Below are 24,507 nucleotides of genomic sequence, written 5' to 3'. Positions count from 1 at the left end.
ACCTTGAGAAACATTAAATAGTTGCAATATTTGTTCCACTTTTTTTTTTATACCCAATCATGTTACTGACCTGTTGAAAAATGTTCAGATGTTTCACCAGGTGTTTTTCTTAGCATTACAAAACTCCCTCCCCCCCCTTTTTTAAACCCCCGTTGCAACTTTTTTAAAATGCTTCTATGAGCAAATATTTATCAGAAAACAATAACATTTCTAAGTTTTTATTCTGTCTTTGTACTATTTGCAATTAAAGGGTTTAAAGGAAAGTAATCTTCCACTTGCGGGTGCCAAATGTTAGGCACCCCAAAGTGATTGTATTTACTTACCTGAAAACCCGGGCCCGTGCTCCTATCAGCAGAAAACTGCTCCGGCCCGGGGTTATTCCAGTGAGCACCACGGAACAATCTTCTTCCGTCTTCTTCTGTGCATGAAGTAGAGCGAAAAGCCAAATTTTAACTAAAAAGTCAACTATTTTGTTCAACTGCACATGCGTTTGCCCTGGGAAATTTGAAGAAAGAAGAAGCCGGAAGTGGATTGTTCCGTGGTGCTCACTGGTATAACCCCGGGCTGGTGCAGTTTTCTGCTGATAGGAGCACCGGCCCAGGGTTTCAGGTAAGTAAAAACAATCACTTGGGGGTACCTAACATTTGGCACCCCAAGTGCTGCAAGCCTTTCCTTTGCAAATAATCCCATTCTTTGTTGATTTACATGTAACACAGTAGGCCTCATTGACAAGGCCACAAGCAGAGAGCAAAAATAGGCTGCAATTGGCATCTCACACCTTTAGGGGCAGATTTATTCGAGTTGTTTTTTCCACAAAAAATTCTAGTTTTCAAGATTATTTTTCATTCAAAAATCAATTTTTTGTGTTAAAAAAAAATAGAATTTCTCGAGATTTATTATAACCCGACCCTCAAAATAGCAGGCATCCGAAAAAACACCATATAAAACCAGTTGAGGTCATGTAGGAGTCAATGGCAGAGGTCCCTTGAACCATTTGAAGATGTTAATAGCCTTCACGATGTTCAGGTTTTTTTGGAGGATTTTGCTTGAAAACGAGATTGATTCGTTTTTCTCGCCAAAAACTCAATAAATTTGAGTTTTCGGGTTGTTAACCCTGAACTCGCTGATTCAAGTTTTTTCCATTCAAGTTTTTTTTTTTTATGGAAAAAACCTTTGATAAATAACCTTCTAAGTGTTCTTGCACTTGTGTCCTCGTAAATTACCTCTTGGGTCTCAGCTTTTTTGGAAACAGGGTTATTAAAATTAACTGAACAATATAAGCTCCAAGCCTTGTAACCAGCAGAAGTCTAACAAATGTTTGCTTTCAAACATCAAGTAAATTATATTATATCAGTATTACTATTGGTCTGGGATTCTCATCATCCTTACCATACATGTCTAACTAGCCATTTAGAGGCATACTACAGACCGCACTAGTTTCTTTCCAGCCATTAGGTAGGTATACCTGGAGTATGCAGTGCAGTTTTGGGCTCCAGTCTTTAAGAGGGATATAAATGAGCTGGAGAGAGTGCAGAGACTAAGTGCAACTAAACTGGTTAGAGGGATGGAAGACTTAAATTATGAGGGGAGACGGTCAAGGTTGGGGTTGTTTTCTCTGGAAAAAAAAAAAAAGATGCTTGCGAGGGGACATGATTACACTTTACAAGTACATTAGAGGACATTATAGACAAATAGCAGGGGACCTTTTTACACATAAAGTGGACCACCGTACCAGAGGCCACCCCTTCAGACTAGAGGAAAAGAACTTTCATTTGAAGCAACGAAGGGATTCTTCACAGTGAGGCCGTTAATGCCTTGCTGAACGCTTTCTTGGACAAGAATAATATCATAGGCTATCATAACCCATTTAACTATGTAACTATGTACATTACAATTTACCCATATATTCTGCCCATATATACCTACCGGCTATGCACTTGCCAGTAATCAGGAAGGGACAGGCAATGACACCTGGCATTTTATTGTGAAGCAGTTTGCAGGAAAATGAACACAGACAGAAAAGCTGGTGCCACAGACCTTGTGTATATGGGATTCACCAAGGTCTGTCTGTAGCAGGTACATTGTTAAGCTGGCCATAGATGTTGAGATTTTTAAAAGATCCTCATCGCGAGACCACGATTTTCTCGGAACGATCGTACGAATTGACCATCAACTAAAAAGACCAATTTTCCAGGAAAACAAAGGGGAGCTGCCTGCTTGGCCCTGCAAACATAGATAGATTGCACTGGGACCGACAAAGATTTTTTAACCTGGCCGATCAATTTCCTGACAGATGTCGGACGAAAAATCATAAGATGTAAGATATTTCGAATCCCACTAACCGCGCAATAATTTCGAAAGGATTGGTCGGACTTCAATAAAATTCGGCAAGAAGAATAGTCGCATCTATGGGAAGCTTTACTGTGTCAGTTCCCCAAGACAGAGACACATTTGTTTGTCTGATCTACAGCAAGGCAATGTTAGCAAATTACAGAACAGTCATCAAGGGGAGAATAATCATTTTAAAGGAATCGTTGTGAGTAAAAATAAAAACTGGGTAGACAGATAGGCTGTGCAAAATAATAAATGTTTCTAATATAGTTAGTTAGCCAAAAATGTAATATATAAAGGCTGGAGTGACTGGATGTCTAACATAATAACCAGAACACTACTTCCTGCTTTGCAGCTCTCTTGGTTTACACTGACTGGTTACCAGGCAGTAACCAATCAGTGACTTGAGAGGGGGCCACATGGGCCATATCTGTTGCTTTTGAATCTGAGCTGAATGCGGAGGATCAATTGCAAACTCACTGAACAGATATGTCCCATGTGGCCCCCCCTTCAAGTCGCTGACTAACTCAGAGTTATAGAGCTGAAAAGCAGGACGTAGTGTTCTGTTATACATCCAGTCACTCCAGCCTTTATACCGTACATTACATTTTGGCTAACTAACTATATTAGAAACATTTTTCTATTTTACACAGCCTATTTACCCAGTTTTTATTTTCATATTGAACTATTCCTTTAAAGCAGATGTATGCTCTTCTTTAAACAGACCCACTGTGCCTCCCAAGTACTACAAAACTGGGGTCCCAAACTTAATTACAGATTCAAGAGTATCCACCAGTGAGAATTCAGTTTAACAGCACTATGTTATTAGATATAGGAGGGCTTATGCTTTGCGATCGGATGGAATTCTCATTGGAGAATTATTTAGCGTTTACTAGGCTCAGGAAAAAAACTGTATACTGGGCAATGTTGCTTTTATGATACATCTATGATACTGTTGATAAAATAACAGATACCTGCATCCCTGATCTACTGTAGGTAGCAACCCATTTACCATACCCAGTAAAGTGGACTTACAGCACCAGTGTAATCCTCACTAAAAAGCAACCATCGGCTACAGAAACAGCCTTGAGATTTAAGGTGGCGACAGAGAGTGAATGGACAAAGGCTGGCTTGCTAGAGGAAGGGAGGGTGGGTGGCAGGGCCCACTGGGATGTGAAATCTGGGGTAAAAATCCCCATTAACAAGACAACACAATGCCCTCCACCAAAGAAACATCAAAAAACACATGAATGCAAGAATTATTTTTTTAATATGAGGAAACCCTGAAGTAGCTTGAAAACAAGCAAAAACTTAAAAGCACATTCGTTCAACAACTTATTTTATAGCTTTTTGCTGATTTCACATTACTTGAAAGTTGGCCTATGGCTGTCTCCTATTCATGGGGAGGGAAGGGAGACAGACCTCAACCCACAAATAGAGAAAAGCAGTTCAAGTTTTTTTTATTGGTATAAAAAGGTATCAAAAGTGGTAAAGGACCCAATTTCTTAATTGCACTTTAAAAAAAATAATTTAAGAAGCAAAAGGTCCCAGCCAATTGCCTGTATAAATTAACATCTCCTTTCACAGCTTCTTGTCACAGCGAGGGGAGGAATCTGTGTTCAGCACCTCGATCATGGTTCTCAGTGTTGGGAAGGTTTCTGATACAGATGGAAGACTCTTGTAGGACGAAGAGAGGCTAAGATTGAAAGGTACAGAGAAATTAGGCAACTGTTTAAATCGCTCACTAAATTTCCTCTTATGAATGAACTAGGAAAAGCTACTGCATTTGCAGCTCCCGCAGGAGTATTTTGTAATAATGACAAAAATGGTGTCTTTGTGGTTTGGTAAAGGCTGTGTTATTTAAAAGGTCAGAAGCGGGTTTCTGTTTAGCACCTGTTCACGAACAATGCAACATTATGCTGGGAAACGGCACAGAGCTTTGGTAAGTGTTCTTATATACTAGGGTTGCACCAATTCTGTAATTTTTGTATGCCCTCGTCACCATCCCTGTATCCCCTTTTTATTATTCTGCACAATGATTGCTGGTAATTTGTGCACATGCGGGGAGCACCCGATGTTAAGGATGTTTAGAAGTGAGGCATCGGCCATGTTGTTATATGATAACCAAGAAGGAAATGCATAAGTTCCATATGATCGTAGACATCTAAAGGATTATCACGACTGTGCAGAGCTGCTTAACCTATGAATATACTAGGGATCTACAAGTGCAGTCCATTCCCATAGCACTCTGGTCAAGTGTTGCTGTTTTTAACCTCATGCCTTGATGTGTATGACTAGTTCTTCCTTCTTAGAAACAGGGTTAGCCTAAACCCAAAAAAATTTAGTGGCCCCACCCCATAATTCTTCCTCCAGACAGAGGGGCAAATTTACTAAGATTCGTAGTTGCGCCAGCGTCCGCTTCGCCGCCCTTCACCAGGCGTATTTTCGCCAGCGCTATGCAAATGCACTAAAATCCGAAGTTGCACTCAGGGGAAGCGTAAGGTTGCGAAGTTGCGCTAGCGTTAATTTGCCAAGCAAACGAAGTTACGCTAGCAATGCTTAATTTGCATACGGCGCCAAATTGAAGTTACAATGGAGGAATATGTAGCATCACTACACCAGCAAATAAAATTTTTATTTTGTCCTACACATGTGCCCACTGTATAGTTAAGGTGCCATGAGTTAGGAAATGTAGGGGGGAAGGAGGGTAGCGCCAAAAATTTTTTGATCTTTTTCAGCCTATCACCCATAAAAAATGAAAAAAACGCCAGCGTTTTTTGGGACTTAGAAAATTTTTTAACTTTTTTTGAAGTAATCCCTATCTACTCTATTGCACTTCGCTTGGTCTGAGGTGGTGAAGGAAGTCTGGCGTAAAAGGTAGCGTTCAGAAAAATGCGCACGTCAGTGAATTTGCGTAGTTACGTCCGTTGCGCAAATTCGCCAGGCGTAAGGGTGCGAAGTAACACTAGCGAATTTACACCAGCGTCCGTTAGTGAATCGGCGAATTAACGAAAATGCGATACACTAGCGATTTAACGCTAGCGTTAGGCGCTTCGTCCTTTAGTGAATTTGCCCCAGAGTTTCTTGGCTCTAAGCTTCTCTTGTTTAACCACAAGAATGCCTTATTTTGCCCGATCAGGTGCTATACAGGCAGCTCATCCATGGTGGGGCAAGGAAGGAGGATACTCTAGGCAGATATGTAAGGAAAAGGACATTTACCCTAAATTTGATTTAAAGATGTGCTACTATGGTGTCATTTGTTTTAATTAGTGATGCACCGGTTGGTTTTCGGCAAGGATTTGGCCTTTTTCAGCAGGATTCGGCAGAATCCTTGTGCCTGGCCGAACAGAATCAAAATCCTTAAAATCATGTGACTTTTTCTCATAAAACAAGTAAGTGAAAAAATTTTTAGCCGCACATGGCATATGCAAATTAGGTTTCCGATTCACAATTCGGCTGATGGATTTGGGGGTTCGGTCAAATCCAAAATAGTGGATTCGGTGCATTCATAATTTTAAATGTGGCTATAGATTTCCCTTTGTTGAGAAGATGTATGGTGCTATATGTCAGGGAACTCTGAGTTTGCTAAAAACACAGCTACTGTACTTGGAGGGAGCCATACCTTGACTTATTTAATAAACACTCAAATTTCACAATCCCTTAGTACTTATTTTTGACCTGTCTTCTCTGCTGCACACGCTAATATTCCACTGCACAATTGCCTATACATGACCACAAGTTCATTATAAACAATCAAAATTATTCTGCATGACTGGAGTGAGTATTAATAGTGCTGCTGTATATACAGATAGGTCATACTGAAGTATTCTGAGCATTCGTGGGAACTTATACTACCAGCAGCATGAAAGGCAGGTATGTGTGTTCGGATGGTGCGGAGGCAAAAACCCCTTACTAGGGGACTCACTGACTTCAAGTTATGCTCCTGCACAAAAGCATTTTCTTTTTTTAATCCAATAGGGTCAACTAGCAACAGTTAACATATATTGATTTCATGCTGAGTAATAAGAGTAACATGTTTTCTATGGATTTCTAGTTCATGACAATCTGCTCTAGTAACTATTTACTTCCCGGTTTCACAATATACTTTAGATGGTTTCAGAATATTGAAGGGTTAAGTTAAGATTCCTCACACAATCCTAGCAGCATTGCTATAGCAGGAAGGGTTATTGATTGTATGGGAGATAGCAACCTAACTGACAGGAACACAACAAGCTTTACAGATGACCTTGCAAGCACAATAACACAAGCTGCTCTCTGCTAATAAGCTGCTGGAATACTTACAAGGTGAATGATATAATCACTTCATCCTTTGCAAATACAGGTTTGTAAGAGACTGTGATATTATGGGAAGGGCAAAATGACATTATATAAGATATAAACATGATTATTTTTATTAGATGAACATTAACTGATAAAGCAAAAACCTACATACTGAAAGAGCCTATGAAAGATGATATCTGAGCAGCGTAGCATTGTTATATGAACTCCTTGATTCTGGAAATGAGACTTTATTTACCTTCTTAGATTCATCCAGCTTTTTGCAGTCTTGCTAAACGCTTCTGATCTGGGTGCTGTCATCGCTTCAAAATCAACAAGCTGGAAATAGAAGCAATGCATTAAACTGTTAGATTCTCTGTATCTCAGGAATTGATATTTCTAGCTATTGTAATACTTGATTTAGGAACAGAACCATTATCTAGGGTATCCACAGAGGATTAGGTAATTTCCCTGCCAGAATCATTTTTGCTTAGAGGGACACCGACAAGTCCTTTTTAAAAAACATGAAGTTATAGAGACTGATAATGTATAGCGTGTCTTCTCTATATTAATATCTGTATGAATGCCTTTCAGAGAGGCTTAGATGATTTCTCGTACAAGCGTAACATCAAAGGCTATTGTGATCTTTATATACACGTAAACATACAAGTATGGGACCTGTTATCTAGAATGCTCGGGACCTGGGGTTTTCCGGAACATAGATCTTTCACTAATTTGGATCCTGTCATCGGAAAACATGTTTTTTTCAAAACACATTAGTTAATAGTGCTACTCCAGCAGAATTCTGCACTGAAATTTATTTCTCAAAAGAGCAGACAGATTTTTTTTATATTCAATTTTGAAATCTGACATGGGGCTAGACATTTTGTCAATTTCCCAGCTGCCCCTGGTCATGTGACTTGTGCCTGCACTTTGGGAGAGAAATGCTTTCTGGCAGGCTGCTGTTTTTCCTTCTCAATGTAACTGAATGTGTCTCAGTGGGACATGGGTTTTTACTATTGAGTGTTGTTCTTAGATCTACCAGGCAGGTGTTATCTTGTGTTAGGGAGCTGTTATCTGGTTACCTTCCCATTGTTTTGTTTGGCTGCTGGGGGGGGGAAAGGGAGGGGGTGATATCACTCCAAATTGCAGTAAAGAGTGATTGAAGTTTATCAGAGCACAAGTCACATGACTTGGGGCAGCTGGGAAATTGACAATATGTCTAGCCCCATGTCAGATTTCAAAATTGAATATAAAAAAATCTGTTTGCTCTTTTGAGAAATGTATTTCAGTGCAGAATTTTGCTGGAGCAGCACTATTAACGGATTCATTTTGAATTTTTTTTTTTCCCATGACAGTATCCCTTTAAGTCTACTAGAAAATAATGTAAACATTAAATAAAACCCAATAAGCTGCTGTTGTTTCCAATAAGGATTAATTATATCTTAACTTGTACTTTTAGGTATTGTTTTTAGGGATGCACCGAATCCGCTATTTTGGATTCGTTCGAACCCCCGAATCCTTGATGAAAGATTCGGCCGAATACCGAACCTTAATTTGCATATGCAAATTAGGGGTAGGAAGGGGGAAAACATTTTTTACTTCATTGTTTTGTGACAATAGGTCACGCAAATTCCCTCCCAGCCCTTAATTTGCACATGCAAATTAGGATTCGGTTCGGCAGGCCAGAAGGATTCAGCCGAATCCGACTCCTCCTGAAAATGGCAGAATCCTGGCCGAATCTCGAACTGAATCCTGGATTCGGTGCATCCCTAATTGTTTTATCATCAGAGAAAAAAGGAAACCATTTTAATTTGTATAAATGGAGTTGGAGACGGTCTTCACGTAATAGAGAGTTTTCTGGATAATGGGCCCAGGGCCGCCATCAGAAATAACGGGGTCCTGTACAACAAAATTTTCGGGGCCCCGCCCACCCCAGATCCCGCCCACTCCACACAACAGTTAAAAGAACATCAGTGCTAAAAAAGATATCAGTGCTAAAAAAGGTAACCCCCCCACACACACGTTATAAAAAGCTATTGATGGTCAGGGCCCCCTTATAAAAGTAAAAAAAAAAAAACTATGGTGCCAGGGCCCCCCTTAAAGGTTTTTTAAAGAATTGGTGGTCAGGGGCCCCTACAAGTTAAAAAATAATTGGCGACCAGGGCCCCCCTACAAGTTAAAAAAACAAAAACATTGGCGCCAAGGCCACCCGTACAAGTTAAAAAAAAATTGGGATCCCAAAGAACATTTTTTAAAAACATTGGCACCAGGGCCCCACTTACAAGTTAAAAAAAATGGGGCCCCAAAGAATATTTTTTAAAAAAACATTGGCGCCATGGCCCCCCTTACAAGTTAAAAAAAAAAAATTGGTGATCAGGGCCCCCTATAAGTTAAAAAAAAACATTGGCGCCAGGGCCCCCCTTACATGGTGGCAGGGGCCTATAGAATATTAAAATAATATACTGGTGGCCAGGGGATTAAAAAAAGAAACAAACACAAATTGGTGTTCAGTAGAATTGAACTCATGGCTTCAGGACTTCAACTTCGCCTCCTTTCTTGACTTCGGGTCTTTTCGCCGCTTCGGGAGTTCGGCTTCGGCTGTTTTTGTGACTTTGGGTCTTTTTGCTGCTTCGGGACTTCGACTGTTCGGCTTTTCACCACCTCCGCATTTTCGGCTGTTCAGGACTTTGAAAATGGCTGCAGGCTTCGGCGATGTCAAGGGGGCCCGGCTCTTTAGAAACTGCAGTACTGCCGGCCCGGGACACTCATACCCCCCTTTCCCCCCTGACGGCGGCCCTGCCTGTATATGCACTTTTAATCTATAAGAATAAACGTCAGTGCAAAGATGAACAGTCCATTTACTTTTGATGCAAGCACTACGCAAATGGTTGTGCCCTCATTTCCAGGATCACATAGGTAACAGCAAGGGTTAACAGGCATATTCTCTTCATTTAGGTGAGTGAAATGAGTACATAATAAACAAATACAAACATGTTACACTGTGCTGCCACCCCCAATTAAATGTCAAAATGTACCGTATTTGTCTAGTTACTACAGAAACAACAATATGAGATGAACAACACATACCTTTCCTTTTGGAATTTTTCCTGTGACTTCTTTTCCACTGGCCATTAAAGCACCCATAATGACAGAATATGCTACCACACTAAAAAAGAAGTTCAACCATTTATTATCGGTGTAGTATTTGTGGAAATCAAATTTGTAGCAATGTAACAGCCAGTGAAAGCAAAAAAAAAACTAAGCTGGTTATACACCTGAACGTCTTCTCATTTGATGCTGCTGCCCATTATTTCAGCAATGAAGCTGCCTGTTGTCTGGTCTCTTCATCTGGCCAATTTCTACACAACTTGTCAAGTTTGCTAAAGGTCTAGTCAACTATAGCAACCAATAAAATGCAGCATTTACTCTTTGCCTGTTTGAAAGCAGACAGCTCAGCTGATTGTTTCTATGGGTTATTAAGTCTGAGCAAACTGTGCACCGTTTATTACATTCCCTTACCAGTTATTTAAGCTCCCTTCCTTTTACCTCTCAATCATATCTATGTGCTTACATTGCTTTGTTAGGAGTTTTAGTAGCCAAAGGCACCACTTTCTCTCCAACAGTGTTCCCTTCTACGTTTAAGCTGGCCTTAGAAGTATTGGAATCTTTGTTTTGTATGATTTTCGTGCATGGTAGCCCCATGGTCCTGATCCAGTTTTCCATGTATTATGGATGCTGGTTGGTTCATTGAGTGGACCTGTGAAAATATTATTTGCCCATGTACTATATCTGCTAATGTATGGTGCACTGGCAGTTGTGGAAGGTCCTCTTCAATTCCTGCTGTTCCAGTCATTTGGGTCTGTTGCACTAAATGAGTGGAAATGAAAGGGTGGCCATTCCAAGCACAGGGCCTCATATGTATCTATGATATCGGTCTGTTTAACTTCACGGGTGGATGGATACGGTGCCTTACTGGTGGTTACTCATACGGAGCCTTACTGCTTTTGGCTACATCTCTTCCTATGTAAAGGGGAGATTTTGGATAGTGCTGTTCTCCCTATTTTCTTGCAGGCTTACAATGAGAAGCCATGCTTACGGAGTCTTATTACATTCACAGGATGTTACTTTAAAGTTATCGCTGCTGCAAGCTTGGAACATTTATTTGTCCCATGAATTCCTGTTATACTGGAATAAATTAAATATATATTCTGAAAATAAAGAATTTATACTTACTGAAAATTCCTTTTCCCTCAGTCCCAAAGGCAGCACTTACCTCACCTGTAGGTAGGATTAGCCCGCACCAATTAGAAGTGGCTCCTCCCCTATAAAACTCCCAGCACCCCCAGGCTCTTCAGTGAATTTTCCAAGCAATAACAAGATATTTCTGCTGATATTTATTTTATTATGTACAAAGGGGGATATATATGCTGCCTTTGGGACTGAGGGAAAAGGAATTGTTGGTAAATATAAATTCTTTATTTCCCTCACGTCCCTACAGGCAGCACTTAACGAGAGTATGAAAAGCAGTGAGCTAAGGGAGGGCTGAATTAATAATTGCTTAGATGCATCAATGTCCAGTTGTTTTGCGAAGGTTCTACAGCTTGACCACGAGGCTGCTTTGCAGATTTGGTCCAATGTACCACCTGCTCTCTCTGCCCAGGAGGCTGACATTACTCTTGTTGAATGTGCCTTTAATTCTTCTGGCACTACTTTATTTGCCTTTTGGTAGGCTAGGGAAATAGTTTGTTTCATCCATCTAGAGATGGTTGATTTTGAGGCTGCTTTCCCTTTATTAGGACCCGCAAAGGAAAGGAGCAGATTATTGGCCACTCTGAATGGCTCAACTCTTTGGAGATAGCCCACCAGGCACCTTTTTGCGTCTAACAATTGTAGCTCTTTCTCCATCTGGTTTTTGGGAGAATGACCAAAGGATGGTAAATGAATTTCAAAATTCCTGTGGAAATCTGACATGACTTTTGGGGAAAATGAGGGATCAGTCCTCAGAATTAATTCTTGAGGTTGGATCTGAAGATATGGCTGTTTACATGATAGAGCTTGTAGTTACCCAACACGCCTTGCCGGGCAAATGGCTAAATAAAAAGCTGTTTTAATTGTTAGATGAAACAATGATGCCATTGATAAGGGTTCAAAGGGAGGTTTTAATAAGACTTTTAATAAAATATCAAGCTCCCACGTAGGGACACGTTTGAATTTCTTTGGTCTCAAATTGGAGACTGCTTTTAGGAATCTTTTGATTAAAGGGTGCTTTGCCAATGATTTACCCTTGTAGACCCCCAAGGCCGCAATCTGAACTTTCAATGTGTTCAGTGCCAATTTCTTTTCAAAGCCTTCCTGAAGGAAATCCAGGATTGTTACAGGTGGAGCTGTTTTTGGTGAAATTGTTATGTCCTTAACACCAGGAACTGAATTTCTCTGGTATATAGTGTTAGTGATTCTTTTCCGGCTCTGAGCAGAATATCAATTACCTTGGATGGAATTCCTTGCTGGCTTAGTATGTCCCTCTCAGTTTCCAGGCCATCAACTTTAAGGCATCTGGGTTGTGATGTAGCATTGGCCCTTGCTGTAGTAGATCTTTCCTTTTTGGTAAAGGCCAAGGCAGACAGGTTGACATTTGTAGCAGATCCGCATACCAACTTCTTCTTGGCTAAGCTTGTGCAATTACAATCACTGTTGCCTGATGTTGTTTGATTTTTTTGATTACCCTCGCAATTATTTCAATGGGAGGGAAAATGTATGCCAGCTTGAAATTCCAAGGCTGTATAAAGGGCATACACTGCCACTTCTCCCTGGTTTGTTTTTAGGGAAAAAAATGTTTTCACTTTGTTGTTCTTTCTCATGGCCATAAGTTCTATTTCTGGAATCCCCCAAAGGCCACATATTTGAGAAAACAACTCTGGATTTAAGCTACATTCTGTAGGTGATGACTAAGTGCCCTAAGTGGGTGCGAAACGCGCAGGGTGAATGTAGATGCAAATATACATTTTTTAACTTTGTATAAATAAAAAATTTGAGTCAGTTTGAGTGCTGGTCCTTGCTTCTTCTTCACATCCTTTGACTTTAAAAATCTGCTATTGTATTGTATTGCCTTTTATATGTCTTGCTGTTAATTCTTCCAGATTGTTTTCGGACCAAGAACATATTTTTGTTGCCAACTTTAAAAGGGCTTGGCTTTTTGAGCCTCCTTGGTGATTCAAGTAGTATACTGTTGCTATGTTGTCTGTGTGGATTCTTACTGAGTGACCTCTTATGGAATCATTGAAGGCCAGAATTGACCTCCAGACTGCTTCTAGTTCAATTGAAGGTTGGCAAAATAAGTTTGGACTCCAACGACCTTGTCTGTAGCAGCCGTCTAAATGGGCTCCCCCACTTCATTTGCTTGCATCTGTGGTAATTATCTTTGCCTGTTTTGGAAACAGATTGGTTCCTTTTTGAAGGTTTTTTGCAACAGCGACCAGTTGAGAGACTCTTTTACATGAACTGGAAGGACTACACGTTGGTTCAAAGAATCTTCCTGCTGATTCCAATTTTTGATCGGGAAGTTTTGTAGTGATTTTGCATGGGCTTTGGCCAAAGGAACTGGCTCTATTGATGAAGTAACGAGACCTAGGGTTTCCAAATTTTTTTCCTACTGTAGATCTTCTTCTTTGAGTAAGCAGGGATACTTTCTGAAATATCTTTTCACATTTTTCTTCTTGTAAAAAAATCTTGCCTATTTTTGTGTCCAATCACATTCCTAAAAATTTTATTTTTTAAGTTGGAAAGATTACTGACTTTTCCCAGTTTACGACCCAGCCTAGGGACTGTAGGGTCTGTAGAATAAAAGAAAGATGTTCTTTTAAAATGGAAGGGGATCTTGCCTTTATTAGACAGTCGTCAAAGTAGGGGATGATGCCCTCGATCTTTCCCTTAAAAAACTCGGGGAGCGCTTGATAGGCCGAATGGGAGTGCTGTAAACTGAATTTGTTCCACTGAATGGTCTCCTTGTATGGCTACTCTTAGGTATTTTTGATGACAGGGTCTTATTGGAACGTGCAGGTAGGCATTTGTGATCATGTAATCTTCTGGAGACAATTTTATTACAGAGCGGATTGTTTCCATTTTGAAATTTTCATTTTTATGAACTGGTTTAGAAACCTTTAATCTAGAATGGTTCGATATTTTCCGTCTGGTTTGGGAACAAGGAACATATTAGGGAAGCACCGAATCCAGGATTCGGTTCGGCCTTTTTCGCCCTAGTTTGAATATGCAAATAAGGGGAGGGGAGGGAAATCATGTGACTTTTTGTCACAAAACAAGGAAGTAAAAAATGTTTTCCCCTTCCCACCCCTAATTTGCATATGCAAATTAGGATTCCGATTCGGTTCAGTATTGGGCCGAATCTTTCGCAAAGGATTCGGGGGTTCGGCCGAATCCAAAATAGTGGATTCAGTGCATCCCTAGAGAATTTACCCCTAAAAACTTTGCCAGTGGAGGGACTGGACTTAGTACGCCCTGATTTTTGAATTCTTGAATGGCTTCTAAGAGGGCTTGTCTTTGACAACTGATGAGTGGTCTCTGGGTCAACTTATACTTGTTTTGTGGTTTGGTTTTAAACTCTATGGAGTAACCCTTCTGGATTGTTTGAAGGACCCACTTTGTCATTTGTTATCTTTTTCCAAGCTGATACAAAGTTCTTTAGTCTGCTCCCTACTGGCCTGGTGTCAGGCGGAAAAAGGTCTTTGGTTGTAACCCGAACATACTCTGCCTCTTTGTTGTTTTCCCCTGATGCCTCTTCCTTGTAGTCTCGTTTTATATGATGGACCTTGTGTACGAAAAATTAGTTTCCTTTGTTTTCTATCCTGGGGAAGACCCCTGATTCTCTCATCTGATTTCTTCACAACAAACAGATCTAATTCTGATCCAATAATTTTTCTCCTTCAAATGGCATATGAAGAAGACGATTTTTGGAAGCAATGTCTGCTGCCCAAGGCTTCAGCCATAGTGCTTGGTGGGCAAAAGTAGTATAACAGTAGTTTAAGCAAGAAAGGCAATATTGGTTAATGCCACATCTGTAAGAAAATCTGTGGCTAATGAAAGTATTGGTAAATCTTCCAGGAGACGTTCTCTTGAAGTTCCATTTTTTTAAAATCCTTTTCGTAATTGATTGATCCATATTTTTAGGGATCTGGCAACTGAGGCTGCTGCAATTGCTGGTTTGAATGAGGCTGCAGCAGCTAGCCATGCCTTCCTAAGTGCTGCTTCAGCTTTCCTGTCCATTGGATCATTTAGCCCTGAACTATCTTCCAGGGGTAATGTGGTTCTTTTTACTGTCTGGGCCACTGGGGGATCTAGCTTTGGTGTAGTATCCCAATTCTTTGTGTCAAAGGGAAAGAGGAATTCAAATCTTTTTGAAAAGGAAAGTTTCCTATTAAGTGTTGACCAGTGGCTTTTTATTCTTTCAGTTGTAGCAGAGTCTAAGGGAAAGGAAAGCTTCTTTTTATTGATTCCTGCAAAAAGTTTACTACTTTTTTGGGTGGTTCTGTTGCTTCTTCCATACCCAAGGTATCTCTGACTGCCAATAAAAAAGGTTCTATTTCCTCAATAGGAAAAAAGTCCTCTGTTTCAGGTAGTTCTCCTTCCTCTGATTCTGATGACATTTTCCTTTTAGAGGGACCTTCATCTCCTGAACCCTCTGAAGAAACGTCCTCAAAAACTGACTCCGCTACTGAGGATGTCATTTCATCCAGGTAACAAAATCTTGCATAGAAGACACAGGACTTTTCGGCACAAGGTTTGCATAGTTTTAATTTTCCAAAGGAATAAACACTACATCGCAGCCTGCACAATTTACAGGGTGCGGTTTCTTTAAATCCTTCATATGCTCTTTTTTACTACGTTCCGAGGGCAGATCTTTTGATCTTGGCTTGTCTCTACTTTTTGCTTTTTCAGCATCAGCCTTTTCTGGAGTTTGGTCAGCCGTATCTAAAACAAATTAAGTACTCTTTAAGTTGCTGCATAATACAGCCTTAGTTACAAGTGGCAGAGTCTTACCAATGTATTAAGTGAGAAACAGGTCTATTAACTGGTATGTTGATTATATTGATTAAAAAAGGAATCTGACTTACATCAGAGTATTCGTAGTTATTGATTGGAGAAAAAAAGAAAAATAAATCCCTTCCTTATCAATTAAAATGTGTTTTAAGACCACTGGAACGACTTATTTACAAAAAACTGGATGCTATATACCACTTGTGAATATTGAAAAACGTCTGCTGTATCCAGGAGTGGAGTGCGCACAACAATTATGCGCCTAAAATAAAACAAAACTAACACGCAATTACGTCCATTTTCGCTTTTTTGACGCCGTACGGAAATGATGCTAGCGTGTCAATGTTTTGCCACAAAATTATGCAGGCAAGATGCCAATGCGTACATTTTGCGCCAAAAAACATGTGGCAAACAAAAACTGCTCCATTACTTCTCCACTTATGCTCTACTTCAGCCAAGGCTTCCAGATCTGCCTGATACCTGCTGAGAGGGACTTTGCAGTGAGGCAAAACAGCAGGTGGCGCAACACCCTCAAGCGGGCTGGTGCACTTTGTAGCTGGGTTATTTTTTGCCAGTCCCTTACCGCTTGACATCATTCATGTCACCTCACTCCAAGGGGCATAGGCAGAGTCTTGCGCCCTAGAGACTGGTTTTGGATCTTTTCTTTCTGTTGTCCTTGGTGCGGTCTGTATTCTTCCAAGGTAGGAAAAACATTGAAAAGTCTGGGGGTTGCTGGGAGTTTTATAGGGGAGGAGCCACTTCTAAATGGTGCGGGCTAAACCTAACTACAGGTGAGGAGAGCTTCTCTCGTTAAGTGCAGCCTGTAGGGACCTGAGGGAAACAGCTGTTTCTAGCTGCTTGGCTGCTGCATTCGTGGTGGAATGAGCAGTACATGTGCATTCATTCCTCCTCAGTCTGCTCTCTGTAGCTGATTTGCTGCTGAAATGCATTAGCAGCCTTGCAGATTAAGGATATATTCAGCCACACTCATTCCGCAAAATTGGGTAGTAGGTTCACAAATATGGTAACATCCAAAGTGTGCTGGATTCTAGGTTTTCCTTTTTTATATCATTTCCAAAACAGTATAGCATTCTCTATAAAACACAACACTCTTAAGGGCTTATTTAGCATCTGTTTTTGTAAATCACATGTTGCAGCACACTTTTTTTTAACCTGAATTGGTGATCTAATAAAGTCACTTTCATTGCATCTGTGCAAGTTGATGAGAGACACATGGCAAATATGTGGGGTGCCTTATATATTGGCATCCCTCGCAGTAAAAATAAAAGATAAAGATCCACTTGTTTGGTGAGCAGATCTTACAGTGCATGTCATGCATATTTTTTAGTGTAGGGCTCAAATATCTGGCAAGCCTCAGGTCTTGTGGTGTCCCATAACATTTTCTCTCTCAATACTAAATAAACAATTTGAATAAGACCTAAAGGCAAGAGAATACAAATAAAAGACCAAGTTGCTGTGTGTAGATATTGTCAATTTACTGACTTTACAATCACACTGCCCAGCAAGAGAACTAGAGCTGTTAAAACTAGAAGTAAATTTCTAGGCAGCATAAATCCTCTTTATGAAGCCCATGTTGAGCATGCGTGTATATTACCCCTATAGCAAACCATCTAGAAACAGACCTACCTTGATCCCCGAGATAGTGGCATCAGATTGTAGAAATAATACACCAATGACAGAATCAATTCACACACAAGATCTGCTTCCTGGACAAAAGAAGAGATGATGTTAAATCTCTCTCTCTCTCTCTATGATTTTACATCAGAACCATTTTATTTAAAGGTACTTTCCCAAAAATGTGTTTAACAGTTGCTCAAATAAAACATATCCCTAGAACATCAGGAAAATAGAGAAGCGTTGCTATTGGTATGGATTGAACAATTAACCAAATAGCAAAAGCCAAAATGCTAACAATCAGTTCTATTGTTACTTTGTATTTATTTATGTTTGCTGTTCATAATATGTCCTTCATAAATGGCATAATGATATGCACTGTAAATACAAACACTTGCTGAGAACAGAATAAATAAGAATCATTTTATTTTGAGATCTCAGTATTTTGTTTACAGATGACAAAGTCACTCACCCCCAGCTCAGTGGACAAAGCCAACACTTTCCCTTTTGTGGTGAGATCCTTATAAAGGGCTTCGAGCTCTGCATGGTACAATTGTGTTCTCTCTTCTGTCGTCTGAGTTTCTACTGAGAATAAAATGTTGCCAACTCTGAAAGATACAGAAGATAGAAAAAAAAAACATTTAAACCCTCAAACATTTGGGCATGCAAAATTGTTGAAGGCCTGTTTGGGAAACAGTAAGCCTAAAAGGACTTTTTTAATGAATCGGCCCTTTAAAATGCGAATAATTATATTCAACTGTGCAAAAATCTATTTTTTTTTATTCTGGTAACAAAGGTGTTCTTTAAGAAGACATATAGGATAAGTGAACCCCCTCCCCAAATATTGTAGGCAATAATAAATAATATATGGTGCTGGTTTTACTTTGGTCTAAAAATTAATACGATCTTTAAAAATGGCCCTTTTACTGGAGCTCCCTATAGATCTACTATGGTTTGTGTGGCCGTGTCCTAAAAGTCCCTGCCAGAAGCACAGTAGAAGGGGAACAGCCAATCACAAGCAAGCAGTCACACAAGCAAAGACAGGCTTCAGTTCCCTCTCAGGTCACCCTAGCTGCTGATTGGTTCTTATCCTACAGTGCAGTGTGCTGAGTGCCTCTGGCTCCCCTGCACAGATGGCAACAGGAAGTGGAACAGATGGGAGGGGCTAATTCTTTAATGAAAAATAAATCTATCTCCAATATACTTTAATTAAAAAATGTGTACCATTTTATAAGAAACCTGATTGTATGCAGTGAAATTCCCCCTTTGTTTTACTTGCGCTGACTGCTGCGGATAGGAAACTTTAGACTACTCTACTAACTGCTCTGCAGGGAAACTGATCACTTTCAAAGCGCACATTACTTCCAAGAACTCAAGCAGCTTTGTTCGTTTCCCTGTAGAGCAGACGGCGACCCTGTAGAGATTTGTATCTGTAGACCCAGTGCATTCTGCATATTCTGTTTATTAATCAGTCTTGCTGTATCGGCTTCTGGCAGATATTATTTGACTTGTACTACTTTGATAATTTATGACAATCCCTAAGTTTAACCTGCCAAATGAAGCCCAGACCACACTGAGCAAGTGCGTAGTCTTGGTCTTGCAGAGATGTTTAACATAGTTACAAGATGATGACCTCCTGTGGCAACTTTGAAAGCATAAATCATTTGTTTAATTAGGCTCCTGGTGCAGTAATTTTATGTTTAGTATACAAAATACAGCATTTCTAGCATTATTCTATTTTAGACTTTAGTTCCGCTTTAAACTTAAATTTTGAAAAAATTGTAAAAAGAAAGAAAGATGGAAAGCAATTAAAAAAAGCCTTTATTCTGGTGAACAATCTGGAACCAACTGAACTTAAGCGTTTGAAGGGTGAACAACCCCTTTAAGTAAAACAAAGGGCAAATATGTTGCATGTTCACCCCATGCTTGTATGTGTTTCCTCCCAACATACAGACATAACCCCTGATGAAATATATAGTATGTGTGAATGTAACTTTATATTGTAACCTTCACTGGGTTTGAGACTGATGTAAATTATCATCTGCCCAAAGCACCATGGAATATATTGGTATTACATAAGTAAAATATAATAATGATAATAATAATAGGTGGTATTGGTGGGAGAGAAAACGTCAAGTGGGTGGATTTGCAGAAATGTAAATGAAAGTAGAGAGCACAAGAAAGGTAATATAAATCCAACAGACAAATACTTTTATGGCAAAATTATAAATAGTATTCAATGATAATGTTATGATAGATGTAAAAAAAAGGTTATTTTCTGGTGTCAGTATCTCTTTAATGATCTTATAAGAGCTCATTTGTTTAATTTTGGAAGGTGGCGTAAGCTAAGTAGCAGGCAATGGCACTCAAGGCTTTACATATTACCCGCTTCTTAGGAAAAACACATGCACCAATAACTTGCAATAAATATATATATTAAATGGCTACAAAAAGCCATGTTTCATTCCCTCTTAAAGGAATTGTTCAGTGTAAAAATAAAAACTGATGTCCTATGTGGCCCCCCTTTCAAGTCATTGAGTTACAGAGCTGAAAAGCAGGAAGATCTGGTTATTATGTTAGACATCCAGTCATTCCAGCCTTTATACATTACATTTTTGCGTAACTAACTATATTAGAAACATTAGTTATTTTGCACAGCCTATTTACCCAGTTTTTATTTTCACACTGAACTGTTCCTTTAAGTGCTGCTAACAGCCAATAAAAACATGCAGATCATGTAAAGAGAACTCACAGACACCCAGCTATGAAACTTCAGAACCATTGCTCCCTATGTCTGTAGTACTTAAAAGGATTACAATATTCAAGCACGGATCTTTCCCACCAAATGTTTCAACTACTAACAGTAATTCAGCTCTTTACTACTGGCATCTTAGGCCCATCCCTCTTGTGTGAATTCTCAGCTCCAATGTAAGAGAGGGGATTTAAGCATTGAATTTAAAATAAACATACCATATATAGACACAAAAACCAAAGTGATCTTTAACTCATACCAGTAAATGCAATGGCTGGTAAAATGATTTAAACTAACAACCTGAAGGGAGTTCTCTTGAAAATTCCAAAATACTACAAACCATCAGAGTCATTTGGAAATGAACATTGGTCTAATGATTCCATACTGATGAGTTAAAGTTCACTATGGCTGTGGAGAAAGAAATAGCAAAGACTGATGTACAAAGAAGGAGAAATATATGGGGAAATCTTGAAGCTGCGACTTTCCTACAATGCACCACGGCCAGCAACAATACTCTTTGTTTTTAAAGACGTATTTAAGTTTTATTTGAATTTAAATGCAGGGGACAGAAGGAAAGAAAAACTGGAGTGATTTCCGGAGAACAGGGATACCTCATAGAATATAATAAAAGGAGGTTCAGATACAGAAATGTGTTTCTTACTTATCTCCTGTTATAGTTATTGTGAATCCATCATATTCTTTCCTTTCATCTTTGAGGCTGGGAACTTTTGTGTTCACTGTGAACCCATCTCTTGTTTTGCTGTTTAACTGCTCACAAAAAGTAAGATATAAGTATTATCAGTTCATGACTCTCTAAAGATTTAATATAAGTGAGCGCCTGGCACTACTAATAAACAACCCTGATGTACAAATTATTTAAGGGCAAGAAAACATCACTAAACATTTGGAAAGGCAGATGGACTGTCCAACTCATACAGTTTGCCTGAGGCATATGGAATAGCGAAACAAGGGGAAAACTCAATAAAGAGGTGGACAAAATTAGAAAACACAAAGGGTATTAGCTCAATGTACAAGGGAATATATAATCAAATTAAAATCTTTAAAAAATGATTGTGCTTACAATAAAGGGTCATGTTGTATTTAAATCAATATCTTAAGCAACTGCTCACTCATTTTCAATAGCAATTTGTTTCCAAATTTCAGAAAATACCGGCACCCACAGTGGATTTGTTTTTATATCTTATTTTACTGGAAGAAGAGGTTGAAACATTTCCAAATACAGTTTTTAAAAGGTATACCTTCATGATGGGTAATAAATCCTCTACTTTCTTAACTTTTTCTAGAGCTTCCTTAACTTCTAAAAGACCTCTCGGGTTATTGGCACTAAAGGAAAAGAACAAACAAAAACATTCAGAAAGATTTTTTACCTCGTGCAAACTTTCATGGTTATTATGTTGACAAAACATTTCTTTTCTGCATGAATGCTTACAAAAGTACGAATTCAGGAAAAGATCATCAAAGTATTTTTACTACCTTTAACCAGCAATGCTAAAAAGGGCAACAATATTAACCTGTCAAAACACAGTCACACAAATCAGTTTAACAACTGATAAAAGAAAAATTGCAGAGGTTGCGGAGTAGTCGACTGACATGATGGCTAAGTCACCTACTTACATCCAAATTTGACATACAAAATAAGTCCACTGTGGAATAAAGAAGACTGCGTTAAAGGAAGTTTATCAAAGGAAATTTTTGTGAAATTCTCTTCTTCTTTTAACAGTTGAGGCTGATGAATTCCCTGCAGAATAAAAACAAAATAAAATATTTACCTGTGATATATAAGGATCCTGTCTTTTATAAAGCCAAGTATTGTGTCAAAATAGTCCAGATATCTCATGTTGATGATCTGGCCTCTGTAAAAACAGACAAGGCATGGAAATGTGGTGTTTATTTCTTGAGCAAAATACAAACAAAATACAAACTTTTCCCCAGCAATCCACTGCACATACACTTTGAGTGGTCATACACAGATGGTTGAGTAGTTTATCTGATTTAGCAGACATTATGGACAGGGCACCTTGTTATCCAATCAAATCACATTCATTCTAGCTGGACAAAAAATTCAAATAGCTCTTCCCAAGGCATGCATAAGGCACTGACAGATCTAAAAGTGAGAAAGACTCCAGCTCGGATGAGATCTTCAGAGGCGTGAAGCCGATTCACAGGTCAATCCTGTATGCCAGTGCTGTCCAACTGGCGGCAAGTGGGCCAGATGGCCGCCAGTTGGAAAGCACTGCCATACAAGACCCCCCCCCTTGTGTTACCCCTTAATATGACAAACATTTTTCACATGAGTGATTTCCCTGTAGTGAGCACCAACCATTTAGTTTTTGGTGTGCTACAACCATACATAATGTGGACATGGTTTTAAAAGTTCTTGTGATAACATGTTTTAAAGTGGGTGTGGTCTAAAGTGAGTGTGGTTAAAACACGGAGTCATCACTGGCTTCCAGTATCGGCCCTCCACCACGTAGACCAGATAAATTTCACCCCTCGGTACCACAGCAGTTGGACAGCATTGCTGTATGGAATACAACCAATTTTTTTTACCTCGAATGAACTCGTATGACCTTGAAGATTATCTTATTTAAGAAAAAACTTGAACACGATCGAATATTACTGACCTGAAAACTCAAATCGAATCGAATTTGATTAAACTCGAATCGAGTTTTTTCACTGAAAAAAGCCCGGAAGGCTATTAACTTCTTCAAATGGGTCACTAGGCCTCTGCCATTGACTTCTACATGAACTCGGCAGGTTTTAGGTGGCGAATAGTCTAATTCGAGCTGTTCCCAGGGTCAAGGTATGATAAATCTCGAATTTGAATTCAAGTTTGGATTATTCCCAACTCAAATTTGTGAGTTTTGACCAAAAATCCAACTCAAAAATTCGATTTTACAATTTGAACTTTAATAAATCTGCCCCAAATGTCTTAATGGTCTATACAATTTTCTACAATCATCTGACATTGGATATACTACTTATAAATGTACTAGTGAATGCACTGACTGTGAATAAACAAACAAAGGCTGCTGAGCACACGCTATAAAGGATTTGTGGAGAATCAAATCTTTTACCTGATCAGATTAATGTGGTTGTTAAATCCCCTGATAAGGCTCTGAGCTGGCATCTGATCTAACCAAAGCACAGGCTGGTCTGGATCAGAAATCCTATCAACACAAAACAACAAAATACATTTGAGACAAACACAACAATTTTAACAATTTACTAAAGAGAAATCAAGTTATTCTACTAAATTCTTAATGTATTTTAGAAAATTCTACAAGATTGAGACTTCAGGTTTCTCTTTCAAAGTGAATGAACAGAGCTCAGGCAATTAAATCAACGACTGTAGAGCAGAAAGCATTCTTGGTAAATGGATATTATGGTAGCCCAAATTCATCACTAGAAGTTAAAAATTAATGGTATTCCCCGCACCTCCTAACCACTCTAACAGTTTTAAGTGAAATCCAATTACCTGGATGTGCTGACCGCTCCAAAAAGTATAAGAAGAATATTTGTCCCAAGAGAAGAACTCAAAGAAGAGTTAACGGTTTGTGCACTTTATTTATCTTTGCACAAGATAATACATTATCGGGGGAATGTAATAAAAGTCGGTAACGGAAAAACTTTTCGCAATGCGAAAAGTTATGCCTTTGCGTGAATTTAATATAGCTTTTGCGAACCTGGAAACTGTTTAGCGACCACTTTGGACAGTGGAAGATCATTTGAGAACTTTATAGTTTGCGCCAATGAGCAGTAAATGTAATAAAACTTCTTACTGAAAAAGTCGTTATGTTTGCGCCAAAAGATTACGAATCCTTCAAGCACTTCTTCAAGTGCGCAATTAAAATTCGCAATGCAATAACAGTTTAAGGAACAATATTACATTGCGAGATGTGGATTTTTATTCTTATTGGTGCGAATTGTTTTGCTCTTTGCAACTTTTTTTACATTCCCTTTTTACATTCAAATGTCAATTTTATGTGGTGTGATCACAATAAGTGTGCTTCTTTTGGAAATTTCATTAAGGATTTCCCTCTTGTTTCACAAATAATTACAATTCCTCTCTTGGGACAAGTATTTTTTTTTCAAATTCATCACTATTTCACTGCTGGCAGCCGTTAGAACTCATGTGGTCATCATAGGAATGAAATAATCCACTTTGGTCTGGCAACCATTTGCTCTGACAACTGTTATATTCACAATCAATATTCATGCATATTGTTTGTAAAAAGAAACCAATCTTTTTCAAATTTGTTTTTTAAAATAATGGTCCGCATCAGGGAACACGGACATCCAAAATAAATGTATTTCTCTAAGCAGTCTAACACATTTTTATGAGCCAACATATGTGTTTAATGTATTGATAATGGTGTCAATTTGTTAACACTTTCTTGACTGTCAGGAAAATTTGTGGGTTGGTTCTGAGAATCACC

The 24,507-nt window shown here is 39.0% G+C and overlaps 1 protein-coding gene across 1 annotated transcript in view; it reads right to left on the bottom strand.

The window, feature by feature from the left end:
* Positions 1-3,582: 3,582 nt before the first annotated feature.
* Positions 3,583-24,507, bottom strand: part of ttc13.L (tetratricopeptide repeat domain 13 L homeolog) — a 48,379-nt gene continuing 27,454 nt past the window's right edge. Inside the window, exons 15-23 of the mRNA XM_018262989.2 lie at positions 23,146-23,238; positions 21,838-21,921; positions 21,307-21,391; positions 20,709-20,815; positions 17,768-17,903; positions 17,308-17,387; positions 9,700-9,778; positions 6,869-6,948; positions 3,583-4,027 (exon numbers count right to left, since the gene is read on the bottom strand). Coding sequence (XP_018118478.1) covers positions 3,913-4,027; positions 6,869-6,948; positions 9,700-9,778; positions 17,308-17,387; positions 17,768-17,903; positions 20,709-20,815; positions 21,307-21,391; positions 21,838-21,921; positions 23,146-23,238 — 859 coding nt within the window. The 3' untranslated portion in view covers positions 3,583-3,912. The remainder of the gene's footprint in view (positions 4,028-6,868; positions 6,949-9,699; positions 9,779-17,307; positions 17,388-17,767; positions 17,904-20,708; positions 20,816-21,306; positions 21,392-21,837; positions 21,922-23,145; positions 23,239-24,507) is intronic.

Source organism: Xenopus laevis, chromosome 5L (genome assembly GCF_017654675.1).
Source record: "Xenopus laevis strain J_2021 chromosome 5L, Xenopus_laevis_v10.1, whole genome shotgun sequence".
NCBI lineage: Eukaryota > Metazoa > Chordata > Amphibia > Anura > Pipidae > Xenopus > Xenopus laevis.
The sequence above is the reverse complement of the archived record's forward strand: the minus strand, read 5'-3'. Positions and strand labels throughout refer to the sequence as shown.